The 17,811-nt window shown below is 45.1% G+C and overlaps 1 protein-coding gene across 6 annotated transcripts in view; it reads right to left on the bottom strand.

Annotated features, from left to right (window-relative positions):
• Positions 1-13,712: 13,712 nt before the first annotated feature.
• The window catches only part of SUV39H1 (suppressor of variegation 3-9 homolog 1), a 56,508-nt gene continuing 52,409 nt past the window's right edge, over positions 13,713-17,811 (bottom strand). For all 6 annotated transcript variants that reach the window (XM_033923516.1, XM_033923562.1, XM_033923551.1 and 3 more), the window contains one exon: positions 13,713-14,907. In XM_033923516.1, the coding sequence (XP_033779407.1) occupies positions 14,774-14,907 (134 nt within the window). In that variant the 3' untranslated portion in view covers positions 13,713-14,773. The remainder of the gene's footprint in view (positions 14,908-17,811) is intronic.

Here is a 17,811-nt window from a genome sequence, read left to right as displayed (position 1 = left end):
CCCTCCTATATTGATACAGCACCGATAATGATTTAGGAATTTTCTGAAGTATCAGCCAGAGATTTTCCAATGTTTCCCTCTCACGCGGCAATCTAGAGTCCCAACCCTGAGCATGCATGAAATGTCTAATTTGAAAGTAAGCGAAACAATCACCATCCGGTAAGTCATATTTCTGTTGGAGTGCTTGAAAAGAAGCAATCCCGGTCGTCCCCATTAAATCTCTAAATGTTTGAATCCCCTTTTGAGACCAACGATGAAAAACTCGATTGTCACGACCTGCCAAAAATTGAGGTTCAGCCGTGATAGTAGCTAGGGAAGATACCAACGCCCCCCCTCCCAAGGTAGTACGCACCTGGTTCCATACCTTTGCCAAATGTTGTACAAAGGGGTTTGATATGCTCTGAACCCATGCACGCTGCGGGCCAGACATCCACAACCTAAATTTCAAAGGCTCCAAACCACTATATCGCTGTTCCAGCTGTACCCCAATTTTGTGTTCTCCCATTTCCCAATCAAGCACTAGCTTCAGCTGTGCCGCTTGATAATACCACACCAGATTAGGTAACCCTCTTCCCCCCTCTTCCCGAGGAGCCCACAACAGAGATTGGGCAAGTCTTGGGGATTTACGATGCCAAATAAAGGTGCGGATTTCCCTGCTTAATCTTCTCAGTTCCCCTAGAGGAACCGATATTGGCAAAGTCTGAAATAGGAACAACAATCTAGGAAGTACATTCATTTTAATGATCGCAATTCTCCCCCACCAAGATAACCATAGGCCATTCCAGCGCTGTAAATCAGCCCTTATACGGCTATAAATAGGCAGGTAATTTTTCTCATATATCCTCCCAATATCCGATGGAATAAAAATGCCCAAGTATTTAATCCCATGGCTAGCCCATTTAAAGGGAAAAGTCCCCCTCAACCCATCCACCTCCCCCTGTGTCAAGGTCAGATTCAAGATTTCCGTTTTAGCTAAGTTTATTTTAAACCCGGAGATCTGTCCATAGGTGTCAAATAGCTGCAATAAATGGGGTATAGAGTTCTCAGGTTGTCCCACGTATAGTAGAATATCGTCCGCAAACATCGCTATTCGGTGATCCACCCCCCCACTAACGACCCCAACTAGCGATAGATGATGTCTAATGGCCAATGCAAGGGGTTCAAGATACACTGCAAACAATAATGGCGAAAGGGGGCATCCCTGCCGAGTTCCCCGAAAGATGGGAAAAAAATCAGTGTAAGATTGATTAATCCGCAAGCATGCCCGCGGAGCAACATACAGAGCCCGGACCCAATCTCCAAATAATCCCCCTAGTCCCATCCTATCCATGACATCCCATAGAAATTCCCAGAGAACCCGATCGAATGCCTTCTCGGCATCAACCGAGATCAAAACCACCTTTTCCCTACCAGTACTCGCTTCCCAAAGTAAATTAAGGGTTCTCCTAATATTATCGCTCACCTGTCTCCGTTGTATAAACCCCGCTTGATCTTGGTGGATCAGGGAAGGCAGTACCCTCCCCAAACGCTGGGCCAGGACCTTAGCCAAAATTTTTGCATCTAAGTTCAACAATGATATGGGCCGATATGACCCACATAATAAAGGATCTCTACCCGGTTTGGGCAATATAACCACCCCAGCCTCACCCATCGTAGACGGCAACATGCCACCAGTAGAAATTCCGTTAGCCACCCGGACCAAAAGGGGCCCCAATTGTGCCGAGAATTGTTTATAATAACGACTAGTATACCCATCCAACCCTGGGGATTTACCATTCTTCAACCCCTCAATCACCCCCAAGATCTCAGAGAGTTGTATCTGTTCTCTTAAATACTCCTGATCCGCCTCTGCCAGCTTAGGTATTTGTAGTGAGTCCAGAAATCCAGTCTGCACTCCAGCAGCTAGCGGCCCCGGCTGTCCATAAAGCCCAGAATAGAAGTCCCGGAACTCACGTTGGATAGCAGAATCCGTAACTTGTAGGTCCCCCCCTGAGTCTCCCTTAATACAAGTGATATTTAACCGATTTTGTTTGATACGGATATATCTAGCCAGTTGAGCACTAGCCTTATTGCTATGCTCATAAATATTGAGACGAAATCTCTCACGCATACGCTCTGTGTCCTCTACCTGGAGCTGATACAATTCATCCCGGACTCTTTGCAGTTGAACCAGAATCTGGGGGTCTCTCGTGTTCTGGTGGTTCAACTCCAGCTGAGTCAATCGGGTTCTCAATTGAAGAAAGGTCCGGGCTCTCTGTTTTTTAAATCTAGCCCCCCACTTAATAAGCTCTCCCCGGATTACTGCTTTCAGGGCATCCCACAGAATGGCGTCTGATACCTCCCCATTGTCATTCATCTCCAAGTATTCTCTCATAGTGTTTTCCACCGCCGTGACCACCTGGGGGGAACTCAGCAGGGATTCATTAAGCCTCCAATATGTACCTCCCCCCGGATCTAACATACCAGTGCAAGATATCCACACCGGTGCATGATCTGAGACATGCATCGGTGCCGCATTCGAGTCTTACAGTCATTGGTAGACATCCCCAAAGCCGCACAGGTAATATAGTCAGCCGGGCAAGCTCTCCAGAAATTTGCTGATCTCCGCCGGTGTATTGAAATATAAAGTCTGATTCTCATGCTGCACACGCAGCTTAGCCGGATATTGGAGAGCGAAGCGTAGCTGCTTGTGGTGGAGCTGAGTGCAGTATGGAGCCATCGCCCGACGTTGCTCTGCGACTCGGGGAGAGTAATCCTGGAACAGAAGAAGCCGCTGGCTATCATAAGTAAGTCCACCTTTAGATTTATAGTTAGTGAGGAGTCGAGTTTTGTCCGCGAAGTTCAAAATGCGGGCAATCACAGGACGCGGCTTTCTATCGCCCTCACGGCGCACCCCGATCCGATGCAACCGCTCAACCAGCAAGGGAGCTCCACCCGTGTCCAGGCCCAGCTCCTTAGGCAACCAGACGGAGACCAAGGTTTGTAAATCTGCCGCCGCCAGTGATTCCGGTACACCTATGAGCCGCAGGTTATTACGACGGCTCCGGTTTTCAAGATCTTCAGCCTTATCCTCCAGTTTACGGTACTTTTCCTCCAAAGTATGAGCTCCCGCCTCTAGAGCGACAGTGCGATCCTCTTGCTCCGACACCCTATCCTCCACGTGTTGTAGTCGGGTGTTTTGCCTTTCCACAGTATCTTTAAGGCCATCGACTGTGGATTGAAGTCGAGAGAGCTTATCATCCAAAAAGGTCGTTAGATGTTTCTTAAGTTCTTCTATGGCATCAGCCTGCAACACGACCGTCGGGCTGGGTTGCATATGCTCCGAGGGAGTAGAAGTCGCCATCTTAATAGGGGTAACCGGGGCTCGTAGAAGTTTAGCAGGCTTTGGAGCCCTAGTCGGCATCCCTCAACCCCCACCAAAAAGTAAAGCAGCTAGTAGATTAGAATGCACTCTAGCTGGTGGGATAGAAAACAATCCCAAAATGCACAAAATCAGAGAAATAGAGCAGGAAAGCAGCCACAGGTTCGGGAGAGGTGCTCAGGCACGTCCGTTCAGGCTGAGTGCATCACGTGACCCCCACCATCCTTTTTCTAATAATTCCTAGCATCTTGTTGGCTTTCTTGGCCGCCACCACACATTGCGCAGAAGGTTTCAGTGTATTGTCCACGATGACACCCAGATCTTTTTCTTGAGCGCTGACCCCCAAGGTGGACCCTAGCATCCGATAACTATGGTTTGAATTATTCTTCCCAATGTGCATCACTTTGCATTTGTCCAGGTGTTGACTATTATAAAATTGATGAAGTTAAAAAAAACCTGTTTGAACATGATTGAAGTCCATTCAATCTTAAAAGACAAGTTGGCAGTTAATGTAATGAGAAGAATAGAATTGGGCTAGTAGAGCGATCTAACCAAGACAATTTTTAGTCTTTTCCTTGTTAAGCTTAAAGCCATGAATTAAGCTGAAATGCTCTAACAGAGTTAGATGCAGGTTATAACTTTGGCTGATGTGATTGCCTGATCCTCATTCACGAAAATTAAAATAAACAAATCATTTGTGTAGGAATAAAATTTTACATCTCAGATAGAATAATCAAACAAAAGACATGTAAACATGAAATAATATAAAGTGGTGAACTCCGTGGAACCCCACAGAAAGGAATACAGCTCTCCAAAAGACCATCATTCATTTTAACAATCCTATTAAGTAAAAATCTGCTAAACCAAGTTAAAACATTACCCGATATGCCAAGAGAACTTAACTTGAACAATTATCTACTGGTTCAAAAGCAGCAGTAATGTTAAACTGTAACAAAAGAAGAGCCTTTCCTCTTAATAATGAAATCTTGACATCAGAAACCAATTAAAATAATGCTGTTTCAGTGATATGCTCTAAAACCAAGTTATACTTTTCTGAGGCAATGGTAATAGTCCAGAAATTTGGTAAGCTGTTCAGCCACTCTGGCTTCTGATAGTTTTGGGAGTAATGGAATGTTTGTAGTGGCATAAAGTTGGAAGGCAAGCTAGGGTCTAAGGTGCATTTTTTTAAAGAGTGCAAGTAAGAATAATATCTAATGCTCTATCAGAATCTTGGAGTTTCAGAGGGGTTTAATTAATTTATTTAGATTTATATCCCATCCTCCCCAAAGAGCTTGGAACGGGTTACAGTTTACATTCAGAGTGTTACAATATAGGGTTTACATACAGTGTGTTGCAAAATATCTTCATTTAGGATTACTTACTGATGCCAGTGAAGAGTTGAGGGAGTGAGTAGGCAAAAATGTGGGGTTTTACAGGTTTTCTAAAGTTCAGAAGTCCTTTAAAGACTGATAAGGAGGTGTTCCAGAGGTTTGGTAAGAAATGGGAATAGGATCATTTTCAGGCTGTCTGGAGTTGGATGGAGAATGGATGGTGTATTTCATCTTGGGAATGTAGCGTTCTCTTTGGTGTGTAAAGAGGAAGTTTGAGTATTTGGGTGTCTTGTTGTAGAGCAGTGTCCCTCAAACTTTCTCAAGCCGGGGCACACTAAAGGTAGTGGCCACGGCTCGAGGCATCCAGAAGTGTGCGGATGTCATCGTGATGACATCTTTTGCATGCATGACATCATCATGTTGACATCCACGCATGCACAGAGGCCCGAAATGCCAGTAGGGCATGCCAGCAGAGGTCTAACAAATATCAACTGAGTACCCCAACCAAAGACCTCCCAAGCTCCAACCAAGCTCTTCCCCAGATCCCGCCCCCTTTAATAATTGTAATGCAATTTTTTCCATTCATTTTTCATATACACACAATATACACAGCAGATATAAATTCTCAAAACTGACACATTTCAATCACTATATATTAAATCATTTCCCTACCTTTGTTGTCTGGTGACTTTATTTTTCTGTGCTTTTAACTGTGTTTCCAGGGCCGCTTTATCCATTGACTGTTTTTCTCTCCGTCTTCACTTTCTGCCTTGCATCCATCTTTGGCATTAACTTAACAATCAGTTTTCTTCTCAAAATCTACTTTAACATTTCTTACCTTTCCTATCTCTCTCTCCTTCCCTCCCTATTTCCATGGTCTGACATCTTTCTCCTCACCTTCCCATAATCTGGCATCTCTCTATTATATTTCTATCGTGCTACCAGACTCCCCTCCTTCCCTACCATTCCCTGGTCTGATATTTCTCCCTTTCTTTAGTCATCTCTCCTTCTCCCCACCCAGTGTAACATTTCTCTTTCCCTTCCTCCTTTCTGGCCCCCCTCCCAGTCCAACATTTCTCTCTTCCTCCTGCATTCTTCTCCTCTGGTCCTCCTTCCCTCCCCCAACCAACATCTCTGTCTTTCCCTCCATGAGTCCAATTTTTCACTCTCTGCCCTCTCCCCATTCCCCAGAGTGTAACATTTCTCCTCCCTATCTTTCTGTCCTCCCCATCCTTCTCACCCTCTCCATGAGTCCAACACTTTCTGTCTCCTGCATACTTTCTTTCTCTCTCTGTCCTTGCCTCTTCCCTCAAATGCCATCCTTCCTTCCCACCATTCCAACATGCTTTCTCCCCATGCACCATCTCACCCTCCCCTCCAGTGTGTAGCACCTTTCCTTTCCCTCCCTTTCTTCCAGGTCCAGCAGCATCTCTTCTCCCAACAGTAACTCTCCTCCCCCCTGTCCAAAAGCAACTCTCCTCCTTTTCCCTCCTCCCCTGTCCAGCAGTACCCCTTCTCCCTTCAGTCCTCAGCAATACCCCTTCCTTGCTGTGGCCTAGCAGCAGCTCACTGTGTGCTTTTAACTTAGTGCACAGCTGCCGCTTGCAATAGTTTAGCTGCGGTTTCATCAGGCAGCCTCGGGGCCTTTGCTGGGCAGGCTCACCTTGAAACCTAGCAAAAGCCCTGAGGCTGCCTGATGAAACTGTGTATAAACTAACGCTAGCGGCAGCTGTGGGGCTAAGTTAAAATCAAACCAACACTCCCAAAAACGTTCTATGTGTGCATATAAAACAATCGATGTTTATAGGGATCTTCAGACCTCCGCTCGAGTATCTTAACTCGCAGTGATCTTCCCCAAAACATTTTCTAAATTATTTAGATTATTTTTCATTAAATTTTCTTTAGTTTGAGATAATTTATTAGTGATTACTTAGCTTTTCTTAGTTCATTCATTCCCTTTGCTTGCCGACGTGTTTCGTTATACTTTATCAAAGTCGGAGATACAAAACAAATTCAGTCCTAAAGACTACAACAGCTGCCATAGCTCCCCAAGCACCATCTCACCCTCCCCTCCAGTATATAGCACCTTTCCTTTCACTCCCTCCCTTTTGGAGCTATGGCAGCTGTTATCTTGTAGTCTTTAGGACTGAATTTGTTTTGTATCCCTGACCTTGATAAAGTATAACGAAATGCATCGGCAAGCAAGGGGAATGAATGAACTAAGAAAAGCTAAGTAATCATTAATAAATTATCTCAAACTAAAGAAAATTAATGAAAAATTAAATAATTTAGAAAATGTTTTGGGGTCTAATGAGGATTAGGATCGCTGCGAGTTAAGATACTTGAGTGGAGGTCTGAAGTTCCCTATAAACATCGATTGTTTTATATGCACACATAGAACGTTTTTGGGAGTGTTGGTTGTTTGGCATTGTTGACATTATAAGAATAAGATTTTTGATATGGTCCAAATTTAAGTTAAAATCACACTGAGCTGTTGTTGCTGGTCCGGGAGTGGGGAGAGAAGAAAGCAGGAGTCTCAGCAGCAGAAGGCAGGAAGATGCAAGTCAGCTGACACCCGTGCCAGAGCCGTGCTTCTTGCCCAGTGTGCTGTAGCACACTTGAAATCTCCAGAGGCACACTACAGTAGTGTGCCGTGGCACACAGTTTGCGATACACTATTGTAGAGGGATTTATATGCCAACACTAGCCCTTTGAAAATGCAGCATTTGTTTATGGACAGCCAGTGGGCCGATATCAGGGCTGGAGAGACTGGGTCATGGGCGTGTAGGTTTTTCAGTATACCTGGCAGGGCCTCCGCGTGTGCGGATCGCCGGACTTGATGGACCGAAGGTCTGATCCGGAGATGGCGCTTCTTATGTTCTTATTGCTGCATTTTGAACTCACTATAGTCAGTGTTTTTTGCTATAAGACCATTGAATAAAGTGTTGCAGTAATCCAGGCGTGTAAGGACAAAGGTATATAGTAATGGAATGGAAGAGTAGCCTAATGGTTAGTGGACTGTGGTTAGTTTCCTGGGAAACTGGGTTCAGTTTCTACTGCAGCAACTTGTGACCCTGGGCAAGTCATTTAACCCTCCATTGCCCCAGGTTAAAAAAAACCTTAAGACTGTGAGCCCACTAGTAGTGCTATAGAAATGAGTAATAGCAGTTTCCTTTCTCTCTCCTATCCTTTAAAGATTCTGATGTCCGTTTTTGATCAATAACTGACAACTAGGAAGCAGCATCTCTCTATATGCTGATATATGACAGTATTTATTATGTTTCCTAGACTGGATGGCATAAATATTGTCCAAAATTGCTTCAGCAAAGTTGAAAACTCATTATTTTAAACTAAACAAGGCTCAAAGTAAGATACATGTATGCTGGGCTCTTTGTCCTCGATAAGACGTTACCAGTCGTGGTAGAGTATTTCCCCTGAAAACATCTTTAAAGGTTTTAGGTGTCATTTTAGATTCTGAAATGACAATCGAGAACCAGATTCATGCACTAACAAAGAAGGGGGTTGGGGAGGGAGGGGTAGGCCTAGAGAAGCCCTGTTCCTTAGTCTGCACTAAGAGTATATGAAGCCAGTTTTTGCCTGCACTGCTGAACTGGAGACATGACAGCTTCAAGTTATCTTCCAGTGTGAAAATATATATTGCGTGGGCTCTCCTCTCTAAGAAGGTATCTGTTACCTTCTAGTCCTTGAACTGTTTGAGGTTCCAAGCAATGCAATCAACTTACAGCATAGTCCAGTGGTTCTTAAACTTGTCCTGGGGGACCCCAGCCAGTTGGGTTTTCAAGATATCCCTAATGAATATGCATGAGTGAGATTTGCCTATAAAGTAGGTACTAGGCATGCAATTTTCTCTCATGCTTATTCATTAAATTATAAGCTAATTTTTAAATTTCAAATTACTTTAATTTTCACAATAAGAATTTTTATGATAAACATCTCATATTTGTCTATTTATTATATATAAATCAGCTTCACTAATAACACATATTGTTTCTCAAATAAGAGACAGCTTAAAAGCAGGAGCCCTACCACTCAAACACCCTCATGAAATACATTATCGCAGGAGTAGGCAATTCCGGTCCTCGAGAGCTGGAGCCAGGTTAGGTTTTCAGGATATCCACAATGAATATGTATGAGATGGATTTGCATGCACTGCCTCCTTGAGATGCAAATCTATCTCATGCATATTTATTGTGGATATCCTGAAAACTTGACCTGGCTCTGGCTCTCCAGGACTGGAATTGCCTACCCCTGCATTATCCTTTTAATTTTCAAAATAGTCCATGCATGCTATCAAAATATTTCATGTAACATCTGCTTAATCAGTTGCTGTTCCAATAAGGCTTACACAATCCAGCCCGACTTAGAATTGTGTTTCACTATTACGTATCTTCAGATGTGACAGAATAAGGCTCCCAATCCACTCTAAACATTCATAAATACAACATCAATTCACAAAACTTCATTATTTTTATTTATTTCACCACTACTCAACCCCAGTTACTAAAAATACTTTTTAAATCTCCTTATTTTTCATAATGCAGCAACACAGGGGATTTATATTAACAGATCTTCCACTCGCCAAAAACCCATGTTAATAAAATGGTCATGTTCACTTTACTCTTTCCTTCCGTTTTAAGCCCTGTTCAATCTGGATCAAATTACTGAGCTGCCTGTCTTTATAAATTCCACTCCACCTCCCTGGTAAGCCCTCTAGGTGCTATCATATCCCATTGATTAATTAATTGCTGTTCCTTTCTCAGTAATACTTCTGAAACACTCCCTCCCCTAATTAAATTTACTTGAATCAGAACTACAAACCTCAGGTCTTTCACATCATGATTATCCCAAAAGTCATTTGAAAAGCAATCAAGAGAGCTAATTATACCAACACTGGCTACTTTTATAATCAGAATGGAAGAAAAGGAAAATTATATGATGTGTATATTACCACATTCTTATCAAGTGCAACAAATTAGAAAAGCTATCCGGCGGCATTGGCACATATTAAATTTGCATTCTGAATTTATGGAGCTGCCATGGTTTGCTTTTACTCATCATAGGAATCTGTTGGAAATTTTGTCAAACAATCAAAATCAGCAGAGAGAGTCAAGGGACCAATGGGGCCATTTCCGGTATACTAATTGTGTTTATTACAAATTTTCTTTGGAGACTAATAGCAAAGTTGCTCACCTGTAACAGATGTTTTCCATAGATAGCAGGGGATATGCAGGCACACTGGGTGAAGTCCATCATGTGTCGGTGCTCTCCCCTAACTATAGTAAACTTTATAGGATGCCCTACACCTGGAGCCCCTCCCCTCATCCTGTCAGTTTTGTCTCTAGCAATATAACAAGTCAAGATGAGGGGATGGTGGGAAGGCAAGTGTGGCTGCATGCCCCTGCTGTTTACAGAGAACACCTGTTACAGGTAAGCAACTTTGCTTTCTCCGGAGACAAGCAGGGGATATGCAGGCACACTTGTGAGTCCCAAGCTGAAAAAGCAGACGGTCGGTGGATATAAATTACAATGCAAATATATTACAAGACTGATTGTCCAAAACAAACGTCTTGTGCTAAGCTTTGTTCTAAACCAGTGTTCTTCAACCGCCAGTCCACAAAAATTTCCTGCTGGTCCGTGAAGAATTTGTGTCCCCTGCGAGTACGTGTTCATCTTCCTTCCAGCTTGGCTGCTTCTTATCTTCAGCGCCAGCTGCACTTGTTTGCCGGGACAGCGCACAGTGGCTCTTTCACGCTGCACGTGACTGGCCCGGAACCAGGTCAGCAGCATGCAAGAGCCGATGCGCGCTGTCCCGGCAAACAAGTGCGGCTGGCGATGAAGATAAAGAGCTGCCAAGCTGGAAGGAAGACAGTGTCTTACGGTCAAGGTAAGTGCCTGGGACCCCCCCGGCTGACCAGAAAGGCTTCCCTCTGATGTCAGCTCTGACATCGGAGGGAAGCCCTCCAGTCGGCGGAGGGGGGCCTGGTGTAAGGATGGGGGACTGCTGGACTTGCAGGCGATAGGGATGGAAGGTGCCTGCTGAACTCACAGGCAACTGCAAGCACGAGGGGAGCTGCCAGTTCTGATCCGGCTTCGGCAGAGGGGGGCATGCCCAGCTGGACAGCCCTGAACAAGGGAGAGAAGAGATTACGTGGGACAAAGGGAGAAAAGAGAGGGAGGGGGGTCGTCTTCATCCCAAGTCACCTGCAGGAGCTTAGATAAGGGAGAGGGGGTGGTAAAGAAGTAGATGGGGGCAGAGCCGCAAGGGGTGAAGAGAGCCCACCCCTCCCGGGGCAAACGCAGAACTCCCGGCCGCCTGAAAACAAGCTCTGCATAAAGTAAAAAATAAATCTGGGGAAAAACCCCCTGCGGCCCCATGGAACTCCCTGCCACAGCAGGGGACCCAGCTAAAACCTGCCCTTGTTTTTGCAAGACAGAGGGAAGGTCACCTGAGGCTGCAGAGCAACTGGAGGGTCTTCCCACCAAAAATGGCAAAGTTGCAGTTGAAAATAACCCCTCAAGGGCCTGTAGTTGCTGGGAAGCCTGAACTGTCCCAGCCGCTAAAGCAGGCAAGCTGGCGTCAGCTGTGAGAGAAACAGATGTGAGGGAATCCCCAGCCACTTTGGCGGTAAGGGAATCCTTTTTACCCTCACCGTCGGCAGCTGAGGAAATCCCTCCGTTGGCAGCTGGGGAAGACCAAACCTCCCCGCTGTCAGCTGCCGACTCACAAGGCACTTTCGGCGGATAGCCCTGGCCGCCAGCACCTGCTGGTGAGGCAGTTCCTCCACCGTTCCGGTCTGTGCAGCACTTTCACACGCCGGCTGTGAGTGCCTCTCATCTGAAGCAAAATGAGCACTTCTTCCCCTGTGAAGTGCTCATTGCTTCATAAGCGACCTAACTTAGGTAGGGAAATGCAAGGTCATGCATGTAGGGAAAAAGAACCCGATGTTCAGCTACAAAATGGGAGGATCACTGCTAGGGGTAAGTAACCTTGAAAGAGACCTGGGAGTGATGGTGGACACGTCTTTGAAGGCGTCGGCACAGTGCGCCACAGCCTCAAGAAAAGCAAACAAAATGTTGGGTATCATTAAGAAGGGTATCACGACCAGGACAAAGGAGGTCATCCTGCCACTGTATCGTGCGATGGTGCGACCGCATCTGGAGTACTGTGTCCAGTATTGATCGCCGTACCTCAAAAAGGACATGGCGGTACTTGAGGGAGTCCAGAGAAGAGCAACTAAACTGATAAGAGGTATGGAAAATCTCTCATATACTGACAGACTGAAAAAGCTGGGGCTGTTCTCCCTGGAAAAGCGGAGACTTAGAGGAGAATACCTCTAAGTATTGATAGAAACCTTCAAGATCCTGAAGGGTATAGAAAAAGTAGACAGGGACAGATTTTTCAGATTACGGGGAACCACAAGTACAAGGGGGCACTCGGAAAAATTAAAAGGAGACAGGTTTAAAACAAATGCCAGAAAGTTCTTTTTCACCCAGAGGGTGGTGGACACATGGAACGCGCTTCCGGAGGCTGTGATAGGCCTCAAAGAAGGCTTCAAAGAAGGTTTGGATAGGTTCCTAGAGGATAAAGGAATTGAGGGGTACAGATAAGAGTAGCGGTAGGTTATAGGGACAGTCTGGGACCATTGCTCAGGCAATGGGCCTGATGGGCCGCCGCAGGAGCGGACCGCTGGGCGAGATGGACCTCTGGTCTGCCTCAGCGGAGGCAACTTCTTATGTTCTTAACTAAAGAAAAGTGCCTGTTAGTTGAAAAATGCAGTAAAATACATTAAATTTAAAGAGAAAGGATCGCTTCAGACCGACATTGCCTCAGGATTTTTTTTTTTTTTACACAGAATAGACTCCACTGGCTCTCAAAGCAGTATGCTTTGCTTGAATTAGAGGCAAGGCTTACTGCTGAGGCACCTCTAAAAAATGTTGGGAGTGGAAGGGGGGGAGGGACCCAGCACGAGACCAGCCAGGTTTGACACCCCTGAGGTTGGACGAACCCCCAAACAGGGCCCACCCAAGTTCAGTCCGGCACAAAAACAGGGACTAGGAGTCCTGAACAAAATCCAGCAGCCCTACAGAAGGGAAATGGGTACAACTCACACCTGCTGAAGACTGAGGTAATTAGGGGGAGTAACCTATTAAAGTACAATTCCAAAGTTTTGTCTGTCTCCACCTCCTGGTCATGATGAGACTGGATGGACCTAGAGTCTGATCTGGCGAAGCCATTTCTTATGTTCTTATGTAAGATGCCTACCTATGCCGGTCTGGAGAGTTGCTAAAAAAGAGTGCATTTGAATAAAGTGAAACTGGAATCTGGGTTTCATAGCCAGGCTGCCAAGTCACGGCATTAAAAAAATTTTAAAAATAAAAAGTAAAGTAAACCAAGTTATGAGAAAGAGCTTTATTTTACTCTCCCTCCCCCAAAAATAATTTTATAAAACATTTGATCTCCATCTGAGTGTCCTCTGTAGCGCATACATGGCAACTGTTTACAGTTGGGAAAGAGTGTAGAGTGCATATATATGTTTAGAGAGATTCACAAATTGTTTGGAGGGGGAGGAAAAAGAACCAAGGCACAGAACAAAAATCTTTAACACATACCAGTGTAACAATTAGCTGGAAGACAAAGGGTGGATGTGGTTTCCTTCATCTCTTTCTGTTAACAAGCAGATTCTTGGCCCCTTCAAGCACTATTTGAAAAATATGCTAAAAATCATCTCTTATTTTCCATACATTAAATTTAACCTAATATGGAAAGGGAAGCTTGTTCTCTTTTCATGTTAACCCCTCAACTACCACCACCACTATGGCAATAAATTGAAATCTGTATTCAGAGGAAGCAAAGAGAGAGTGCTTTTATGTCACGCAGAGTACACAAACAATCTCCTTCCTGTTAGGGTGTAGGGCAGAAAAGTAAATTCTATGCATATTTCAAAGCACCAAGTCATGGTCATAAAAATAACATTAAAAACAATTTTATGTACAGAGAATGAGGTAATACATGTGTTTAATTAATATATATACATACCAACGGAGATGAAAGTTGCAATGAATTAGATTATGCCCCACATCCTTGTCATCTCTAGAGTTTAGAATACCAAACAGTGGGCAGTCTATTGACTGTCTTCCCTGATTATACAATTAAACTAGGGTGTGCTGAGTGATAGTCTACACAGTAAAGGAAAAATGGATAAATTTGGCAAGAGGATCACCAGTGTCATTTTTACAGGCATGTTGATATAATTTCAGTATAGATCATTCTTGGTTGCATTTGGCAATATAGTCTCTCCAATGAGGCAGCATTTGAAATTCAGCTTCCATCCTGTTTCAGTTAGGGTGGGGAAAACTAGTGCTGTACTGACAATGGCGGTACACTCCTATGAGAGCTCTGTGAAAAAACACTCATTTAAGCAGGACAGAATTGTGAATATTTAAAACTATTTTAAAAATAAAAATAAAAACCTTAAAAATACAAGCGGTTTAATTTACTTTGATCCTAGCTTGCCATGCCAGATTGCATAAGAATTGTTTCATTGCTCCTGGAGTAATATGTTATGCCTCTTAGTTCAACTGTATCTCCACACAAAAAAAAATCATAAACCCCCCATTCACATGATTGCCAAGGTACAGATAGATCACAGGAATGGTTCACAGACACCCCTTCCCATCTCAAGTCACAAAATGAGATCAATGGGGTCAGGACATTTATAGATGCCAAAACAAATGAGCAAGAACCTAAAATAATTTTATACATTATTAGAACTTTTTAAATGTTAATTTCATGTGCTCTAAACAGATAGCCAAGGAAGAAGCCTTAAGACTGGAAGAAGAGCTATAGCAAGGGAGAAACCTGAATATGGTGCTAGAAGAAAGAGAAGAGGACAGCTTCTGCCAACACTGCAGTAGGCTGAAGGATGCTGCCACTACTCATGCCACCACAGCATGCCAGTTTACCAGAAGGTATTCATTCTGCAACTTCTGTTGGCCATTTCTTGCCCCTTTTCGTTGCTGGAAAACAGTTGCAGAGACCAACTGGGTTCCAGGACCCCTGCTAGAAGAGGTACTTGCGGCAGGTTTGGGTGCCACATTTACATTCCATTCGGATCCGTTTCTTAGGAGAACCCGTCATACCAGCCAGTCCAAAATTGGAGTCCATGCGTGTACTTTCCACATCAACAGGATCCACTGTAGGAAGACAGAAAGAGAAGGTTAGCAACATAATGAAAATGAGAACAGATGGTCAGCACACTACTAAAACCTAACAATGCCTGTTCTGTCTCTGAAAGTTGAGATTATAAGAGTCAGAGTGAGGGATCGAAGCGCATCAAGATATTATCCACATCATCACCGACCTTCCAAGCAAGAACTACTTTACCTTGCTCTGAAAAACCTCCAGTGAGGGCCATTCCACCACCATCTCAAGTGCTCTGTTCTAGAGAGTTGCACGGAAACAGGGACCCCTTTGGGTCACAGGGATCCCGTGGGGACGCCCCCTCAGGTTACCGGGATCCCATGGGGACCCCCCTCGTGGTCTCGGGCATCTCATGGGGTTGGATGCAATTCGAGCCGTGAGGCTCATCTTCTTTTCCTACATGCCCCGCAGCAGCACACATAGCCGACCGGAAGTCTTCCCCGATGTCAGCGCTGACGTCGGAGGGAGGGCTTTGCGTTAGTTACGTGCCAGCATGTAGGGCAACGAGCCCTGCACGCTGCATGTGACTGACGCAAAGCCTTCCATCCGACATCAGCGCTGACCATGGGGGGAAGACTTCCAGTCGGCTACGCGCTGCAGGGCAGGCAGGAAATAGAAGATGAGCCTCGCGGCTCAAGCTACCTCTCAGAGAAAGTTGCTGAAAGGTAATTTGCTGGGAGATGAGGGCTGGACACGAATGTGGGAGGCAAACGCAGGACAGAAGGGGGGGGTCGGACATGGGAGGCAAATGTGGGACAGAAGGGGATCGAACATGGGAGGCAAACGCGGGACACAAAAGGGGGGAGGGAGTGCGTTTTTGGACACAAGGCATGAACTTGGGAGAGAGGATGGAGGAAGGGAGGGAAAGAGATATTGAGGTGGGGGACGGAATGGAAAGGGAGAATTGGGTGTGGGTGTGTCAGTGAGAGGGAAAGAGAGATGGTCGTGTACACAGGGAATGGAAGAAAGGAGAATTTTTGGCCATGTGTAGGGAGTGAGATACAGATGAGAGGAAAGAGAAAGATGAGAGGGAGAAATATTGTGGTGGAAAGGGAGCAGTGGGACAGATTGAAATGGATGCAAGAGGGAGGAATTTTGGACATAGTGGTGAAGGGAATGGGGGGAGAGATGTGGCATGGTGCTGGAGAGGGATGATAGAAGGAGAAATGTTGGGCATGGGCAAAAGATACTGCACGTGGTCCTGGTGAGGAGAGAGGGATAAATGCTGGACCATGGTAGGAGGAACCAATGTACAGCAACAGAAGAATTTACAGAAGATGGGAAAGCAGAAAAAAGAAAATGGGACCAACTTTATGGAAAATACATCTCCAGACAACAAAGGTAAAAAACGGAATTTATTGACTAAAATATGTTATCTTTGAGAAATGTATATAGCAGACATTTTTGTATTGTGTTCAAAAGAAAAGGAAATGCATTTCTGGTTTTATTTCTACAGTGCTGAAGTACTTGCTGACCCTTGCTGTGGCTGGTGGGGATCCCCAAGCACCGACAGCAGAGGACCTCCTTTAGAGAGACGGCCAGAATCCACCAAGCACAGCAGTCGCTGGCAACATCCATGAGCCACTGAGGTGCCAGCATCTGTGACTCAGGGATGCTACTGCTGCCTGCCGAACTTGGCAAAAGGGACCCCCAACTGACAGCTTGGGGGTTCTCATCATAAGAACATAAGCAATGCCTCTGCTGGGTCATACCTGATGTCCATCGTGTCCAGCAGTTCGCTCACACGGCGGCCCAACAGGTCCAGGACCTGTGCAGTAATCCTCTATCTATACCCCTCTATCCCCTTTTTCAGTAGGAAATTGTCCAATCCTTTCTTGAATCCCTGTACCGTACTCTGCCCTATTACACCCTCTGGAAGCGCATTCCAGGTGTCCACCACACATTGGGTAAAGAAGAACTTCCTACCATTCGTTTTGAATCTGTCCCCTTTCAACTTTTCTGAATGCCCTCTTGTTCTTTTATTATTCGAAAGTTCGAAAAATTTGTCCCTCTCTACTCTCTCTCTATGCCCTTCATGATCTTGTAGGTCTCTATCATATCCCCTCTAAGCCTCCTCTTCTCCAGGGAAAAGAGACCCAGTTTCTCCAATCTCTCAGCATATGAAAGGTTTTCCATCCCCTTTATCAGACGCGTTGCTCTCCTCTGAACCTCTCGAGTAACGCCATGTCCTTCTTAAGGTACGGCGACCAATATTGGACGCAGTACTTCAGATGTGGACGCACCATCGCCCGATACAATGGCAGGATAACTTCTTTCATTCTGGTTGTAATACCCTTCTTGATTATGCCTAGCGTTCTGTTTGCCTTCTTAGCGGCCGCTGTGCACTGTGCCGTTGGCTTCATTGTCATATCCACCATTACCTCCAAGTCTCTTTCTTGGGTACTCTCATTTAATAACATCCCTCCCATCGTATAGTTGTACCTCGGGTTTCTGTTTCCCACATGTAATACTTTACATTTCTCAAAGTTGAACTTCATCTGCCAACTCGTCGCCCATTGCCCCATTCCCTAGTTTGTTCAAGTCCCTTTGCAATTCTTCGCAGTCCTCTTTAGTTCTAGCTCCACTAAATAGTTTGGTGTCGTCCACAAATTTTATTATCTCACACTTCGTCCCTGTTTCTAGATCATTTATGAATATATTAAATAGCAACGGCCCGAGCCCCGAGCCTTGTGAAACCCCACTCGTGACCCTCCTCCAGTCCGAGTAGTGGCCCTTCACTCCTACCCTCTGTTTCCTACCCGCCAACCAGTTTCTGATCCATCTGTGTACGTCTCCTTCCACCCCATGGTTCTTCATTTTCCGGAGTAGGTGTTCATAGGGCACCTTGTCAAAGGCTTTTGGAAATCTAGATATATGATGTCTATGGGTTCTCCTTT

Source organism: Geotrypetes seraphini, chromosome 1 (assembly GCF_902459505.1).
Source record: "Geotrypetes seraphini chromosome 1, aGeoSer1.1, whole genome shotgun sequence".
Lineage (NCBI taxonomy): Eukaryota > Metazoa > Chordata > Amphibia > Gymnophiona > Dermophiidae > Geotrypetes > Geotrypetes seraphini.
Note: the sequence above shows the minus strand (reverse complement) of the source record. Positions and strands in the feature narration are given on the sequence as shown.